The 19,077-nt window shown below is 41.6% G+C and overlaps 1 protein-coding gene across 1 annotated transcript in view; it reads left to right on the forward strand.

The window, feature by feature from the left end:
• The window catches only part of LOC135208093 (uncharacterized), a 148,668-nt gene extending 129,847 nt beyond the window's left edge, over positions 1-18,821 (forward strand). Inside the window, exons 14-16 of the mRNA XM_064240240.1 lie at positions 3,007-3,176; positions 14,263-14,420; positions 17,851-18,821. Coding sequence (XP_064096310.1) covers positions 3,007-3,176; positions 14,263-14,420; positions 17,851-18,234 — 712 coding nt within the window. The 3' untranslated portion in view covers positions 18,235-18,821. The remainder of the gene's footprint in view (positions 1-3,006; positions 3,177-14,262; positions 14,421-17,850) is intronic.
• The last annotated feature ends 256 nt before the right edge of the window (positions 18,822-19,077 follow it).

Here is a 19,077-nt window from a genome sequence, read left to right on the forward strand (position 1 = left end):
GGTTCTTGCCTTAAACAATCAGATATATAACAGTTAGATAAATATTAATAATTTTTATCAATTCATATATGAAATTTTTTATCAGTTAAAATATGATTTTTATCATGTTAATCTTCATTCTATGCAATTGTCAGAGTACATTAGTATTTTCTGTAGCATATGTATCTTAATGAGATGAAGTGAAAACTGTATCATTATATATCACGTGATCACTATTATTTTTACCAATATCATTGTTTTATATTTTATTACTTGAATCAATTTCATGTACACCATGAATTTTTATTTACTTATATATATATATATATATATATATATATATATATATATATATATATATATATATATATATATATATATATATATATATTTCACATAGTGTCTGTATCACACTCCTATAAGTCAAATGCAAGTCAAGTTTGAGTAATATTCAGTAGTTGGTTTTGGTAGCTGACCGAGCTAATGTAAGTGTTTACATAATAAAAAATATGGAATGTTAGTCCATATATATAAAAGACTAAAACTAAAGAGGTCAATCAGATTGCTTGCAGGAATGTGATCAGACTAGAGACGCTAAAGATGACGTAACCCTAAAGTATGTAGGCTAAGTTGACATGCCGCCATCTGTGGTCATTCATTGTTTTGAAACAGTCCAAGCTCCCTGCTTGAGACAACTACCGCCGACCTATAATTTAAAACAGCTTACGTGATCTGTAGCGTGTCCTCATTTTGTATGTATGTTCATATGTTCGAACTACTGTCTGTTCCTTCATAACTTGTAACAGAGATGGTAGACAGGCAGAATAGAGTTAGCTATCGTCATTAGAAGACCCTGTACCTCTTTACCTAAGCGTTTATCATGTAGAGAGAGTAGAATTAGCCATCATCATTGGCAGAAGCGATCAAGCTATCGTCATTAGAAGACTTGTACAATCATACCTGATCTTCACCATGTAAATTCAGAGAATATAAGTATTTTTGTACTTCGTGGTTTCTACTAGATCCTCACCTCACAACCGAATCATCATGAGTTTAACACATCGTCATCATAACCAAGAAGAGAATACCGACTTCGTAAGTGATAACTGATCAAACAAACCCCAAGACACTCCATTAAATATGGAAGTGCAATACCAACCGACTTAGCGTAAGATTATCGCAAGTCTAACATTACCTCATAGGGCACCTTATTATACAAGGCAACAGCCCTAAAATATATCTTTGATATGCTAAACATAACAGAAATGAATGCTAACAGAAAGTGAATAGAAAAATAAAGAAAGAGACTGTTGCCATTGCTATTAAAGAAAATGCATACTTTGGGAGGGATAGATTCCAACCTTAAAAGTATAAGTTTTATCTTGAAATATCAAAATAGTTAGTAGAGGGGAGGGCTGTGAGGATTAGGGAAACACCTTACAGTAGATCCCCCATATTTGTGGGGGATATATATATATATTACACCATTACTGTTATGTATTTATATGCCATAATGTACAAAACATTTATCAATACAGGATTATAGCTGTTGTAAGGCAGGTTTGCTGAAGTTGACATGAAAATTTCAGTGCTGAAAATGATGCCAGTAAAACATGTCAAGGAATGCTTGGAGAAAGTAAGTTCAATGATACTTTTAAGCTCGTAAAAAGGCAGTTATTCACATGTCATAAAATCAAGAATGTCAAATGTGAACAACTCAGTGAAGAGTTGTCACCAAAAGAAAAAATAGGCATCATGATTCGGAGCATCGTATAACCCTCTAAATAATGTATTGAAGGTGAAAAGAAAGCTCTGAGTATAACAGGATGTTTCAAGCTTCAAAATACAGCAATGAAAATGAGACACTACTAGCAGTGTCCTTTGCACATAATATATATATTATGTGCATAATATATATATATTATGCTCATAATATATATATTATGAGCAGTGCTTGAAAGGATAGGAAAACTATACTAGTACCATTAGCCAAACATATTGGATGTATAGGGATGGTAGAATCTTTCACCCTGTGCATTCCAGGTAAATATCTAGATGAAACCAGCCAACAAAAATGTTATTGTTACTTGAAGTAAATAACATTGACATTGACTAGTACTTGTATCCATTTCCAGTACAGTATATATTGACCAAAGTAGATCCATTGCAGTGGAACTGGAACAAAAGAAGTGAGAAATTTGTTTCCTAGATAGTAATCTCTTTGGGATAGACTTCCAGATGAGATAGCAGTACCACTACCAGTCATTTCAAAAGTAGGGTGTTTCCTCAGAAGAACTAGTAAGTCTTTGAGGCTTGTAATTCTTGTCATATTTCCTTAATTATACCTTGGATGTAATTTCATAGGTGGCAAAGGGCAACCTACTACTTGTGTTCTGCTTGGACTATGCTGAGCTTTTAGTTCATGTGGAAGCCACTACAACCCAATAGCAAAGCTGTGCAGTACTGAATATCAAGCTTAACTGGCAAAAAGAAACAAAAATGGAACGCTTGACTACCATAGCCTTGTTTTACCAAGTACAATTATTGCCTTGGAAGTTTTATCACATGTCACCATCTTTTGGCAAGTACATACAGCCATTTAGTAGACCAAGCCCACTTAGCTTTAGTAAGTAACATTGTCAGTCATTGCATCATTTAGTGTTTTTGTAACTTCAGTGCTTTCATTATTCCAAGTATATAAGACTCCATTGCTTACTTGCAAAGTGAACTTCTATGGCTTCAGTAGAATGAAGAGTGTATATGAGAGAGAGTAACTTTTTCTCCCTTTTTCAGTGGAGTCACAGGCAAACATGATAGTGTTAATAGGTAACCCACTCTTGTTTGTTTGTTACGGTATGATTAGGTCACTTAAGAAGGGAGACCAATATTTATTTTGAGATTTAAGATTTTTAAAGCACTGTGGAATCAAATAGACTCAGCAAAAATAAACTTATTAAGTATAAAGTCTAAGAATTGTTTTTAAAAATAGCTTGAGGTATGTGAAAAACTTTTCTTTTTATATTTCAGGTACTATGCCATTTACCCTCTCTTCCCGTGGCGAGTGATCTCATGGTTAAATGTCTTGAATATGTTTGTTCCTCAGCTTCCGTTAGATACAAAAGAAATATTTGACATTGGAAGGATGGTGGATGACGAACACTTAACGACTGCCTGGAATAATTTAAACAATTTGATTGGTAAGGTTAATATTCTCCTAAAACTATTGCCATAAAAAACTTAATATTCACTGACAGTAAGGAGTAAGTGACTCTATGGTCCAAGTATGATTTTTAACTTCAAGAATCTCTTGTATGATATAAACTTCTGTGTATCCTGTCAGGTGTTACAGACTAGGGCAACTGTACTTAGTTTTATACAGAGGACGAAGAAATATATCAAGGTTGCGATGATTTTGCCATAAAGCAGGAAATATATGTCACTGCCTTGAATGCACCTGTTTCTAGAGCATTTCTTGCTACAATGTTTAGCAATCTTATGAATATTTTGTGTTCCGAGTTCCCATGCTCCATGACGCCAAGAAGGAAAATAGCTGAAGGAGGGAAAGCTTAATTCAATTTTTCATAGTAAGTTAATTATCCTCCTCATTCATCATTTCTTTTTTGATGTCAGATTTTCCCATTGCAGAAGAATATGTACGATGAGTTCTCTCCACTTTCTTCTGTCTGGTGCACATTGTGCGTGAATCACATTTGGTCTAGATCTTCATATGTGCCCCTTTTCCCTGATTTTCTTGACCCTCATCCTTTGACATGCTACTTCCTCTTGTCATAATTTTAAATTTTCCTAGTCTTTTAGTTTTCATTCCGTTTCCAAGCGTCTGGACTGATGAGCTCTCAGTAATGGTTCTATTTATTGTGTGTTCATCTCGGTGCACTGTAGCTGTGACTCCTAGGATTTTGTATCAAGTCTCTTCAGAGCCTTCCGTTTACACCAAGAATTGAACACATGCCTTAGGTTTCTGCTCTGTTTACTAATGAGGTACACTTATCAGAAGTTCAACAGTCTCTGTTCCTGTTTGATATAGCTACTCCTTTTCATCCTGCTGTCTAAATATTGGACTGGCACTCCAGTCTGGTGCTAACAAACATTCTGTCTCATATGGGGCCCTAGTACCAGTAATCTTACATCAACACTGTAGTGCATTATTTAATGTGTTTGTCATTAGTGTATTAATCTTTTCCAGTTATCCCAGCTTCATCTGTTACATTATTATGTTCATGTCCATTCATCTATAACTGGTTCTGTGACTTCTTTAGTAACCTGATGGTCCTGGATTGTTGTTACTGTTTGCCCTCCTTGGAACTTTCCCAACCTCTTCAGGAGTCACATTTTCTAAATTCTTCTGGAATTAGACCGAGATTTCTCCTGAAAAAGATGCTTCAGTAATCATTCCAACAAGTCAACTGCAAGAATTTGTGCCTTTTTGAAAGAAGGATGGAAACTGAAGGACAAGATAGCTAAGAAAAGACTTCTGTGATTGGCATTGGAGTTAGGAGAGAGTGAGAAAAAACAACCACTTAATGGGAAAAATCTGGGTGGTTCATAAAGTTAGGCATATCCTTGCTAGATCCTGTCCTGTCATCTGATCTGCAACAAAAAAAAGACAGCTGCTCTAGCTCTGGCCATAGGAACTCATAAACAAATAAAGGAATTGCTTCTTCTGGTTTATACAGAGGAGACAATTTAATTTCACTTGAATAATGGTGTAATCATAAAATTCACAGATCCTTGTTCCTCAAATAGGAAGCTTCATTATGCAAGGAAATGACAAAAGTTCCTTGAACCCAAGGTGACTTCTTTCAAGTTTGAATATTTTTTGCTTCTGTGGTTGAAGAGACCTTTACCTCAAGCCATTCTCAAATGCAAACTAACTAGTTATATAGGTAAACAAAAGTTTCATTAGAGGCTGACTAGGTAAGTGGTCATCCTTGAATGTGAGTTTGTCATGTGCTGAATGAGATCACACAGATGGAAGTGTAAATTAGGGGAATCTAACTGGGATTTTGCAAGTCAAAATTATCCCCTCTATGACTGAAGTTTCAGACTGAAGGACAAAATACTATTCAGTGCCAAGAGTTTTACTTGGATGGTGGGAAGAACCAGTAGGAGTTGGATTTTGTGTAGTATCCCCTGCAAAGTAGATTGAATTAATATCAGCAAAAGTCGAAGAATAGATATTAAGATGAAGAAGTCTTGAGGAAGATCACACAGTCTCCTGTAAGTCTCCTGATCCTAAAGACTAGCAACAAGCATCAGAGAAACTTGTAGGAACATGATTGATGCAGGAGAGGAGAAGGATCCAGGAATATTGCTAGATGTGGATGCTTGACCAGATGCTTGTTGAATTTGAGAGGTATGCAACAAATTTTGTGCATACAGGTGGAGCCTGACAGTTGAGTAAGTAATAAAATTGTTAGTCTAAAGATGGGATGTCACAACGATTCGGTGGGTAAAAAATAAGCACCGAACCAGGTCCCCTCCTTATAGTTCCTGTCACTTGAGTGTTCCTTTGGTCTTCGCTGATATAGACAGTACTGAAGATGTCCCAAAGCACAGCAGTAGCTTGAGATCAGAACAGGAAAGTCACAGGAGTTGAGGAAGTTGGTCATTTAGTAGTTGACTTGCTGAAGGCTAGAAAGATGACTGGAATCACAAGTGGTTGTTGGATAGTGACAAAACCTGAAGCAGAAAAGCGGCTTCAGGGAGAGGCCTAACAGGTGTGCTACTTTGCAATTCAGGGTGTTAATAGGGATTGTATTAGCAACAAGACTAAAGCAGGGAGTGGACAGAATGTTGGGCACCGGCACTTGTCTGGCTTGTAGTTGGTTGTAGGCATACATCTAAAAGGATATACTTGGTAGGAAACAGATATAAGACCAAGGGTGAATTCAGTTCTGGAGGCATGCACGTTGCTGAGGTAGTTAGCAAAGTTGACTCAAAAGGCTGAATAGACTAACAGTAAAAAATACTTAAACAGAAAACAGGAACTGGAAACAGTTATTTTCTGGGCTCAGCCCGTGTCGCTTTGTGAAATATCCTTTTAGTTCATGTTCCTAAGGTAAAAATTGCTAACCTTACCAGAGAAAAAACCAAAATGGAATGTCAGAGCATTCTGACTCGCTCACCCTAAATAAAAAGAGGGTGTCGGTATGGTTTCTGGGGCGAGTGAAGCCACTACCACGGGCCTCTTGTCATTTAGATATCTCCTTCACAAAATCCCCCTGCTAGAGAGAGCTGATACACAGACCGCGCCAGCAACTACTACTACCAGCGCTCCCACGCCAACACCAGCGCCTCTAGCGGCCATCCTTTCTGTTAGCAAGATCTTACACGCACGTTTTTCTTTGCGGTGTGTTTTTCGCTTAACTTTTTGGATTTATCCCTTACGATGGAGCTTCAAGCTATTGCTGCAACTAAGTTAAGTACTGCCTAAGTGTTTCACGTAATTTTAGCCAGTTAGGGTCCATATTATTACCTTTATTTAGGTTTTATGACGGTGCCCCCCACGACATGGCTACAGGCTCACCTACCCGGTTCGCCTCGTGTAATTCTTTTTCAGCTCCTGCGGTCTCCCATACCGTAGTAGCTGTCCTGTGCGGTTTTTATGATATGCCTTGTGCCGTGCAAGATTTTGCTATTGTTTTTGCTTTTGATTTTATTTTATTCTGGGAATCCAGCTCGATTGAGCTCGTGCCTTTTTACATTAGCTCAGTGTTCATGCATGCATGTGCCTTTATCTAGGTCTGTTAGGCATTTAGGACGTATGTCCTTTTCTCCTAGTCCTACCACCCTGGCAGTTGCCCTCCGTTCCTACGTACCGGCAGAGCCCAGCTCTTGAGTGGTTAGTCGCCCTCCCTCCCGGGTCGGTTCCCTAGCCTCTCTAGGACTTTTCTTTCTCTTTTACTGTTGATTCCCTTCTTTTCTATTGTATTGTGTATTTTATGTAGCATGTTGAGACGGTTAGAGTAGCCTAGGCTATCTCTTCGTCGGGCCTACCGTCCACGTGGTCCTATCACGTTCTCGGTGGGCCAGGCGATCGCACTGAGCCACCGGCTCAGTAACCCTCCCTCCCTCCCCTTCCTCTACGAGGGTCGGGGAAGCACGTTCCGCTCGCTCACGTTGCCATGGCAACACCCGGGCTTTCTCCCCTCCTCCCCTCTCCTCGGAGGGGATACGGGAGTCTCGTGTTGGGGTAGGGTTCTATGTATATATCTTGTCATACCGTTCTCTCCTTGGGTTCCACGGGGGGTCCCGGGTGCGCTCGGGTCAGGCTGGCCATCTGGCTCGTCCGCGCTCGGGAAACCCTAGGGTCCCTATCGCTCTCTCTCCTACCCCAGTCACCCCCTTTCTTTCCCACCGCGCCAGCGGCGGGATCGACTGGTTCCGCCAGCTTTATATTGGGGGGGGGGGGGGGGGGGGGTGGCGGAGAAGAGCTCCGATACATGCTTCTCTTATTGTTTAGTGTGAAATTCCGCTAGCCGGCGGAGCACCCACTCATCAATCGGGTTTTCCTTCGGCTTGCGAATTTTTCTACGGCGGAGCTATGCTCCTCCTTGTTTATTTATTACTATTAGGTTAACTTTCTCTTGTTTCTCCCCGCCGTACTTGTACCCCGGCGCTGAGTCTGGTTGCTAGTTTGGTGGAACTCCTTCTCCGGCGTACCGGAACCTTCTACTAGCATACCTGACCTATGGACTATCAAGAGAACAGGAGAAGGTTAACATATAATTCTCCGCTCCGGCATATAGCGGAGTATTATATATCTTAACGGGCTAGTCCCGTTAACTAGTGTTGATACTCATGTATCTGTCCACTAACAGGCTACCAACTGCCAGGAGTCCGGCTGTAACGCCGTACGCCAGGATCCCTGCGGTCATGAGATCTGCAGGACCCACACCGTCTGCGCCATCCGCTTCGGGGACTCAGCGGTATGGCACCATGAAGCATGCTCAATATGCTACGAGCTAGTTGAGCAATTTACCTCCGGTGTAAGTTTATAACAGATTCTATCCGCTGTATAATTGAAATATATAAATGTACATAAGTTATGATGACATCTTGAGATATGTGGGCCATTCTTTAGCCTTTCTTGAGGCTTACAATAACCTTCTCTTCCAGGCCTCCGCCGTGAAGGACGCCGCGACGGCCACCCTGAAGGCCTGGGTCGGCGGCTTCAGGAAGAATGTTGCGAAGGGGCAGCCATACATCTTGGATAAGGGTATGGCTCTCCGCCTCTTCCCGGAGCTAAGTCTACATCTTATGTTGACCCGGCAGTAACGGCCCCGTACATCTCGTCTATCCAGGTCCAGGTGGCCCAGGCGCTGGCGGCCTAGAGCAACCCCGAGTTAGCAGACGACGTGGCGACCCTAGACCTCAAGCTATCCCCAAAGTAAAGGGGAAGCGAGAAATGAAGACCCTAGAGAAAACAACGTCCAAAAAGACTACGTCTTCCGAGTCTCATAAGTCTTCGGCTCACCACCCCGGAGCAGAGAGAACGAAGTCATCTTTGTCCTCATACTCAAAAGGGTCAAAAAGTAAATCCTCGAAGGATAAGGCTCAGGCCTCTGGTGATCCTCAGCCTTCAACCTCTACTGGGACGCGCCCAAAAAACCTAGTGTCTAAGGACCCAGCTCCTTTCGACACAGACGCATTTGCTGCGAACATTATGCAGCAAATGGGCAGTCTGGTGGGCAACCTAGTAGTACAGGACAAATTTGAACAGATGTTATCGCACATCTCGACATCCTTCGAGGAATCTGGTCAGTCCATTCGGAATATTTTGGAAAGGCTGACCAATCAAGAGAACCTCATGGCGGGTCTCAGAGAGAACCCTCCAACAGTTCTCGCACAGCCTACTGTAGCCGTCCAGGCTATGCCAGACTACAAATCCCTACCTCCCTTCACTTCAAACAACCCATGGAGGGTAGCAGCGTACGCTCCGTTTAAGGACGGTATGCTGACGCTGCCAGACTGTGGCACTCGAAGAATAGAGGACTTCGAGTTCCACCCCGCTGATCTGCAACCTCCATTCATGGGTTACGCCCGTCTTACAGAGACGGCGATGAGGAGGGAGGACAGGATCCCAAAGGAAACTGTCATCTACAGCCGGGATCAGGCCCAAAGGGAGTGGCTGAGGAGCGTAGACGACTGGGACTGCGTTAACACTAAGCTCCAGGTGTTTAAGAGCCCCTTTACCATCTTTGTAGCGGACGGAGAGACCCCTACTCCGTTCACCACAAAGTTAGCAGAGCTGACTCTCCAGGCCGCCATGAAGGACGAGCCTATGCCACAGCTTCGCGAAACTGAGCCAACATCCCTTCTGTTTCCTAGCGCTGAAGACCTTTGGACAGACCTACCATCCACTTTCATGGTAGGTAAACTCAAGCCGGACTGCACAATAGTGCAGTTTAGCGAGAGGCTCCCTAGACCACCTGACAATCTGATTCAGGCGGAATTTGATGCCAGGTCTAGACTAGGGAGGACACTGAATGCCCTGGTAATGACAGAGGTTGCCGCAATAACTTATGGTAAGGAACCTCTGTTCAAGCTTTTGGCCAAGGCTCAGACGCATACAGTACAGTGTGACCTATACGACTTCGTGGTCGCACGAAGGAATTGTAGGAAACATGTGCTGCAGGAGGCGACTATTCGCCACGAGCCTAATAAACTGCTCGCCCTATCTGGGGTGCTGACCTCTTCCCAGAAGCCCTGGTGATTGAGGTTCATCATGAGGCTACAAGGCTGAACCAAAGCCTTAAGGTCCGTTGGGGCCTTTCAGTTAAAAGGAAGCCTGAGACTTCTTCTGCATCTACTAAGAAGTTGAAGAAGCCCGGGAAGTTTACTCCTTATCAGGCTTCCCAACAACAACAGATGGTCCAAGCAGTACCGGTCTCTCAGGTGGTACAACCTTCCACCTCGAAGAACCAGGCTCAGCCTATCCTATTGCTGACACCTCAGAACCAACCCTCTACCTCGTTTGCTGTCTCACCGGCCTTCAATCCAGTCTTCGAAGGCCAAGCATTCCAAACTTTTAACAAGTTTGGTAGAGGGAGCAGGGCTAGGGGTTCATTTCGCCAGAGAGGTGGTGGAAGGGCTCTTATCAGAGGCAAGCACTTCCGGGGTGGACGTGGGTCTCGAACTGCCCCAAGTCAGTGAGAACCCTCAGGTAGGAGGGAGGCTGTTCCTCTATCGCCACAGATGGGGGTTCAGCAGTTGGGCACAAAGTATTGTGTCCAAAGGACTAGGGTGGAGCTGGATCAAAGGTCCCCCTCCATCCAAGACCTTCTATCTGCAACCGACAACAGAACTGACGGAGTATGCCGTAGAACTATTTCAGAAAGGGGTAGTATCAAAAGTCAAGCATTTAAAGTTTCAAGGTCGCTTGTTCAGCGTGCCAAAGAAAGGCTCAACCAAACGAAGAATAATCTTAGACTTATCCCGTCTAAACTTATTAATTCGTTGCGACAAGTTCAAAATGCTGACTATCTCGCAGGTGCAGACCTTACTTCCCCGTGGGGCCGTCACCACCTCTATCGATCTTACAGTCGCATACTATCATATCCCAGTAGCGAGACACTTCCGCCCGTACTTAGGCTTCAGGCTGGGGAACCAGGCATTCTCATTCAAAGTGATGCCTTTTGGGTTGAACGTGGCACCCAGAGTATTCACAAAGGTGGCGGAGTCAGTAGTTCAACAACTAAGGTCTCAAGGGATAATGGTAGTAGCGTATCTGGACGACTGGCTTGTTTGGGCAACAACCGTCGAAGAATGCCAGAAAGCTACAGCCAAAGTAATTCAATTTTTGGAATATCTGGGATTCCAAATAAACAAATCCAAGCCCAGGCTAACGCCGGACACCCACTTTCAATGGCTCGGCATTCAATGGGACTTGAGCTCCCATACTCTGTCAATTCCGTCGGACAAAAGGAAGGAAATAGCCAAAGCTACAAGGCAATTCCTCAAGTGCAAGAAAGCATCAAGGAGAAACCAGGAAAGAATCCTAGGTTCTCTACAATTCGCCTCAGTGACAGACGTTCTACTGAAGGCAAAATTAAAAGACATAAATCGGGTCTGGCGTTCGAGAGCAAACAAGAAGTCTCGGGACAAGTTGTCAGCCATTCCGCCGGTTCTCCGCAAACGTCTCCACCCCTGGGCAGAAGTCAAAAATCTGTCCAAGTCAGTTCCTCTTCAATTTCCCCCTCCGGCGTTGGTTATTCACACAGACGCTTCTCTAAGCGGGTGGGGAGGGTACTCTCAATTCAAGAAAGTACAAGGGACTTGGTCCCCTCAATTCCGCCAGCTTCACATATGTATTGGAAGCCATGGCAGTGTTCCTCACATTGAAGAGGCTTCTACCAGCCAAAAACTCATATCAAACTGGTACAGGACAGTGCATCAACAGGGGAGGATCCAAGTCAAGTCATGTGAACCATGTCATGATAGCCATATTTTCACTAGCAGCCAAGCACAAATGGCATCTATCGTCCACCCATCAGGCGGGAGTAAGGAACGTGATAGCAGACGCTCTGTCTCGTTCAGTTCCGCTAGAATCGGAATGGTCTCTGGACAAGCTCTCATTCCAGTGGATATGCCAAAGGGTCCCAGGCCTCCAGGTGGATCTTTTCGCATCACAATCAAACCACAAGCTCCCGTGCTATGTGGCTCCCAACCTGGACCCTCTGGCTTATGCCACAGACGCCATGGCCATAGATTGGAATCAGTGGAAGAAAATATACATCTTTCCTCCAGTGAATTTCCTGTTGAAAGTCCTGAACAAACTCAGGACTTTCAAAGGACAAGTCACTCTAGTAGCCCCACATTGGCCCAAGAGCAACTGGTTCCCTCTACTTCTGGAATTGGGTCTCCGCCCTCAACGGATTCCCAATCCCAAGCTCTCTCAACAAGTACAAATGAGGACTGTGTTCGCTTCCTCAGGAATTCTCAAAACCCTAACTTTATGGACTTCATGAAGTTTGCGGCTAAAAGAGATGCAAATATCGATCCTCAAAATATCCTCTTCTTAGAATCGGATAAAAGAGAATCAACTTTGCGTCAGTATGACGCAGCGGTTAAGAAACTAGCAAATTTCCTGAAGGAAACGCAATCTCGAACCAGGACTACTAACTTGGCTATTACATTCTTCAGATCCTTATTTGAAAAAGGTTTAGCAGCCAGTACTATTACTACTAATAAGTCGGCTCTAAAAAAGATTTTTCAATCAGGCTTTAAAATAGACTTAACAGATTCTTATTTCTCGTCTATTCCCAAAGCTTGTGCTAGGCTCAGGCCATCAGAGAGACCTAGCTCAGTTTCATGGTTCTTAAATGATGTTCTCAGACTGGCCTCAGATACTGATAACAATTCATGCAATTACATATCTCTACTCTTCCTTTTAAGTCTGGCCTCAGGAGCCAGAATATCTGAACTGTCGGCTCTCTCCAGAGATCCAGGCCATATAGAATTTCTCCCATCAGGAGAAGTTCTCCTCTCCCCAGATAGAAAATTTTTGGCCAAAAATGAAGACCCCTTGATGAGATGGGCCCCTTGGAAGGTACCCCACCTTCCTCAAGACCCTTCTCTATGTCCAGTAACCACCTTACGAGCTTACCTCTCAAGGACATCTACTAGATCATCAGGTCCCTTATTCATGAGAGAGGAAGGTAGCACTATTTCCTTAAAAGGAATTAGACAGCAAATCTTGTACTTTATTAAACAAGCCAACCCAGATTCCTTCCCCCAAAGTCCACGACATTAGAGCTGTAGCCACCTCAATTAACTATTTCCAACTTATGAATTTCGATGATCTTAAGAAATATACAGGCTGGAAGTCACCGACAGTATTCAGGCACCATTACCTGAAATCCTTAGAATCTTTAAAATTTCCAGCAGTGGCAGCAGGAAACACAGTTTCCCCTGACCCTGTCTAAGTAGTTAGCCATAGATCCAGATCTCCTTTCTACCTGCCTCACTAACATCCTTCCTGCAACCCTGCCACCAGGTTCACCCCTAATCTTTGAGCCTTAGTTACCAAGGCTATATAGTGAGGTTTTCCTTATTTTTTTGCTAGGAATCCTCACATTTGTATATAGTTAACATTGTATAAATTAACTTTAAATTGGTATAATTGTACTTTTATGATCTTTCTTTCTTAGTCATAAGACTAATCCAACTATTTAAGTGTAAATTCACTAGTTTGTAATTTATACAAGATTATATTTAGTTTTAGTTATTTTGTTTTTTATTACCTTTCCTTATTCTATTTTATTCTTTACCAAGCTTGTGGCCATTTCTCTTGTACTATTTCACAAAGCGACACGGGCTGAGCCCAGAAAAGGGATTTTGACGAAGGAAAAATCTATTTCTGGGCAAGGCCCCGTGTCGCCCAGTGAAATCCCCCCCTTTTTTATTGACCCTACCCTTTAGCCCAAGCTTGGTTCTCTAACATTCAAGGATGGCCGCTAGAGGCGCTGGTGTTGGCGTGGGAGCGCTGGAAGTAGTACATAGTTGCTGGCGCGGGCTGTGTATCAGCTCTCTCTAGCAGGGGGATTTTGTGAAGGAGATATCTAAATGACAAGAGGCCCGTGGTAGTGGCTTCACTCGCCCCAGAAACCATACCGACACCCTCTTTTTATTTAGGGTGAGCGAGTCAGAATGCTCTGACATTCCATTTTGGTTTTTTCTCTGGTAATGTTAGCAATTTTTACCTTAGAAATATGAACTAAAAGGATATTTCATTGGGCGACACGGGCCCTTGCCCAGAAATAGATTTTTCCTTCGTCAAAATCCCTTATCTGAGCAGTGAATATTTGGCAGGCAGCAAGAGAAAAGGATGAAGTTAGTTCCAGCTAGTACACTTTTCTCAAAAGACAGACAACCGTCTGGAGGATCTCATTCATTCAAAGACACTGTTGACAAATTAACATGCAAGATAACTTCAGTTGAATAGTATTGCTTGAATTTTTATGATATCACAGTATAATCTTGATTTGAATCTTTGAAGCTTGTGAGGTAAACAGGCACAGGCATAGTACTCAACAAAAAATATTCAATGTCTTAAGCATTGGGCTTGAAAATAAATAATCAGTCTTTCAAATCCTGTTTTGAAGAGTGAAGATCATTTTGATTTTCAAAAGTCAGTTATGAAAACCAAACAGTCATGTACTTCAATTCATGAAATGTTGTTGAGTATTATCTTTGAGCCAGCAGCATTTACTGTATTCCATCACATGTGGCATTTAACCTTAGAATTTTCTCTTATTACAGAATCCCCCAAGGATTTGCAGTCTTTGTGTGTTTTGGCCGTACGCCGTGCAATAGGGGAATGTAGAGGATGGAGTAATTTATCATCTCACATAGCAAAATTACAGTTTGCCAACGCTCCATTGCCACAAATAATTATGGAGCGTTTACAGTTTAAACAGGTAAGATATGCTATTAATCTGTTTTTATAGAATTAGGGGTAAGTTTTTCAGTTAATTCTAACCTTATACTGTATAAAATGTATATTGAGTTTTTCAGATGGTATACCATTACTGCTCTTTTTAATAGTTTTGTTTACTGCTTTGTTATTAAGAGTCATAATGAAAGTTTGGGAAAATATAAAATACTAAAATTTTGTGAAAAACTCTATAAGATCTTAAAGATATACCCCATGCTTAGTTACCCCTCTGGACAACTCAATGTCAATTGCCCGTTTGTTGTGGAGAACTCACTCTTGAGTTATCCATTTGATGTGGGGGAGTTAGTGATGTTTATTCTGTCATTGTATTGCCTTCATGGGCCCCATGAATGCTTGAGCAACCCTGATCTCAACCTGTATTGCATTCCAAATTTATAAGGTGCTTGTTACACAATGGCTGCTGTTAATTGCTGGGTCTTATGTTTTTGTGTGTTTATGTGCTCTTAGTCTGTTGTTGCCTTAGTCTTGAGGTATTTTAATTTGCTTTTGACCAAGCCTGAGAATGCACATGCCCTATGCCTGTGTTTGTGCTGAATACAACTTGCTGAAGAAGACTTTCTATGATATCAATTTTAACTCTAAAAAGACCTATACACTTGAAATGAGATAGGAGAGCCACTGGACAGTGCTGGAGATTGTCTCAGCCCAAATTTAAAAAACTTGATTAGGCCATCTTTTCTTGGTATTTTCTGTAGCATTCAATAAGTTTGATGGCTTGTTTTTAACAGAAGAAAGCTGCTGAAAGGTATGATGAAAACCCTGTCATGGTAAAGTTGCTGTCTCTTGAGAGGAATGTATTGAAAAATTTAAGAAATATCTAGATCTGGTAAATAAATTTGCTTTTTGATTGCCAAATCTACAGTGTTGATGAAACTTTTACCAGGCTTTACCCACTAATACCTTGTCATAAAATTCTGTGAAGATGTATGGCCAAAAGCTTAACATGTAGTGTGTCTGTCTTGTGTTATGCAGAGGTGGACATCTATGTTGGTTGGGCATGCTTAGCAACCACAGCATCATCATAGCCTAAGAATTTGCTTTCTCTGATTTGGAACCAGTTAAAATAGTACTTGGTTCATAATTAGTAACTTGCAGATTGGGTTTTCAGAAATGATTGCAAGAGATTCATCCATTATTGGATAGAAGAGTTGGGTATTTGGAGAACGTCCTGGCCATCTTGCTGGGCATGAGTTGGTTGTTGAGAGTAGCTATAGTCATCTTTGAAGGATAACAAATGTCATTCAGTTAATGGACCAAGCTGCTCTTCTAGCAGCAAAAGGGCGTAACCAAAGGAGGTTCCTGGGTGAAGTAATGATTGTGTAAGTGGAAGAGAGGATTCTCAGCATTAGTTCATTTGTGGCTCTCCAAATTCAGTGAGAATCTATAAGTATTTTGTGAAGTGTATTTCCCATGAGTGTATTATATACTCATGGGAAGTACACCTCACAAAATATTAGAAGATTCTCATTTAATTTTGAGGGCCACAAATGGGCTCATGCTTACAGTTACGCCTCCACTGTTACCTTGGAGCATGGCTGGCTTTGGCAGAATGCTGGGGAAATGGTAGTGCTATCAGATCTCCTGGGTTTGAGCTTTCAGACTTCTTAGGAATGGAATGGAAAAATTAGCTATAGGTGTAGACTATGCTCATTAATGGTTGGATTAGGGCATTTTTCAGTGATCCTGAGTACCAAACCATATCAGATGAAGAGAGTGTTGCTACTGCTGCTCTGTCTCTTGTGTCTGGCAACAACATTGTGGATGCCCTGAAGCCTGACATGCCAAGGTTTAGCAAAATCAGAGGAGCACTTGATGTTCTGATCGACATATTCGGCAAGTCATTACAAGTCAAAGGAATTATGTGTATAGATAAAGTAAGCTGTTCCTCACAAGACAGTAAGTTGTCTTCAAGAAACCAGTATCAGTCCTTGGACGTTTCCCTACCAGGTGCTCTTTGTACAAAAAATTCGAAGTGGCAGGAACAGTACATATGAGTATATTTAATTTAGTCTTTATATGGCCGCATGCATGCGCATTCCTTTATCATATACCTCTGCCAATCGTTAGCTCTATCCAGTACCCAGCAGAAGATAATTTATTAATTATTTTATAAAGGCAACGTTAGTTGAATATAAGATGATAGTGTTGCTTTAGTGTGGCATTTGAATGATGAAACATTGTTAGAGATTTATAGAATATATCTTGATAACTAGAACATGTAGCTATTATGGAATTAAAAAATACTCATAACTACGAATGGGAATTTCATAGCTTTTGTAAAGCCGTGGTGGAGTAGTTAGGAACAACAGGATACATTCATCCTCAAATTGTGGAAAGATGACGAGTTGACACCCAAGTTAATGCAGCGATGTAAATATCTCATATTCCAAATTCTAATAACTTCCCAAATACTGATAAACTATGCACTGCATGTTATCCCATGTAGGACATCTAAAAAATTAGATAAAAATACCTGAAAGGGAAGGGGTTAACAAATAGAATTTACGTATTATAGTGTTAGGGTTCTTTATATCAACATCAGCACCAATAATGATAAGAGCAGCATTCAGAGACCACAAACTTCTGCCAAGGCTGATTTATCTAGATCCCAGGTCTCCTCTTCCCAAAATTCATATTGCTCTCTCTCCAAAATAATTAAATCTAGTATTTTGTTATTCTTAAATTAATAACTAAATTATGCCACCTAAAACTTTAGTAATGTTGGTTTTGGTTTCTTAGCCTGGGGTGTTTGAAATGAGTTTGAAGACGGAACTTCTCAAAAAATGCCCTTTCTCCAGAAAAGTTGTATCCGTATGTGTATCAAAATGTAATCACTTGTTACTGGTTACAAGGCCTGTCTTTAGTGAAATTGCATAAGAATAGTACTCAACTGTGAGACATACAGAGAGACGAGAAACTAACTGAACCAAATAATAAGAAACCATAATCTCCTTGGCAGAGGTGATGATAATTGAATGTAAGGTTAAGTAGTGATAAAGCATTAACTCTTCACCCTCATAGGAGGGTAGTGCCCTCAGTGCACCGTATGCAGTGTACTGTAGGCATTATTGTGGCCTCCAGCTGCAACCCATTTCATTCCATTACTGTACCTCTGTTCATGTTCTCTTTCTTGCCTCTTACTCTCCTCCCTCTCCTAACAAGTGTTTCAGAGTGCAACTGCGAGATTTTCCTCCTGTTACGCCTTTCAAACTTTCCTACTTCCATTCCCTTTTTGGCATTAAATGACCTCAAGGTCCCAGCACTTAGCCTTTGTCCAAAATTCTATATTCTATTCTATTAACTCTTCATGAGAATTGGGTGATTAAATTGGTTTCTGACGCAAAGTCATGCTGGCAGGAAACTCAGGGTAATGCTTTTTTGTTTGTCAACAGATCCAGAAAGCTCATCTCTTTCAGTATCCTCCTCTCAATGTCATGCCAAACTACTGTGTGCCAGAATCTTTAGGTGATGAAAGTGGGGAGGAAGGTCTCGAAAGTGAGGATGAAAATGAAGAGGAAAATCTGGACAGCCCTCAGTCCTACTTATCGCATTCGGAACCAGAGGATGGGTTGCCAGTGGACGAGGATGTTGACAATGAAGAGGGAAATACTGATAATCCTGGGGCAGACGAAAGCATTGACAACAAAGAAAAGGAGGAAGATGGCTCAGAAAGCCATATGTCTGATGATGAAAATCTTGCAAGATTGAGTTGTGACAGTGAAGGAAGTGGTAAGGATAGCTTTAGTAACAGTGGAACGAAAAGGAAGAGGCCATGAAATGGTAATTAAGCCTTGCTTATGCAGAAATGTACCTAAAAGAAAAAGGCCATGAAATGGTAATTATGGCTTGCATGAGTTGAACAAAGAGTAAAAGGCCAGAAGCTCTAATGTGAGCTAATTTAGTAGCAGTTGACCAAAAAGGGAAATGTGTAATTATAACTAGACTAAGTGGAAGGGAGTTAAGGAAAATATCAGTTACTTCAAAATAGCTTGAGTGGAAGTGAATTACTGGAAAAGGTAAATGCAATAGTAGATCTGTTTAGAGCTGTTGTAAGAGGAAAGTACAAAAATGCTTATGAAACCCAACATTAATATTTCATAATATCTTTTAATACCATTGTATAACTGCAGATTCATCTGAAAAAGACAACAAATTGGAGAACAAATTTTGTTAAGATATTTACATACAGTTTCAGAGCGTTATGCCCAACTCATACATTGACGATTCAAGACTGCGCACATCGAAACGGCCAAAAATTTGCTCAGTACGACGCCATTACGATGTGGTTACAACCAAGATGCCAACAATTGCCATGAATAATAACCGTGTCACCGAGTTTAGCAATGTGTGCCAACACATGCCATGCTACGCCAAGGAGTCGCGGACCAACCTGAGTCATCGCTTGGCCGCCTTGGTTTGTCCATGACGCAAGACGCAACGCTGATGCAATGGCATAGCCATTTGTCATAAGTTGCACAAATCGTAACTCGCAGTTACAACATGCGCCATCCATTTAAAAAATGCACCATCACTTGGGGCATGTTGCCAAGTTATGATTGATGTGCAGCCTTGAATTGCCAATGTGTGAGTCAATCATTATGCTCTCTCTTCGCTGAAGA

This window comes from Macrobrachium nipponense, chromosome 34 (genome assembly GCF_015104395.2).
Source record: "Macrobrachium nipponense isolate FS-2020 chromosome 34, ASM1510439v2, whole genome shotgun sequence".
Taxonomy (NCBI): Eukaryota; Metazoa; Arthropoda; class Malacostraca; order Decapoda; family Palaemonidae; genus Macrobrachium; species Macrobrachium nipponense.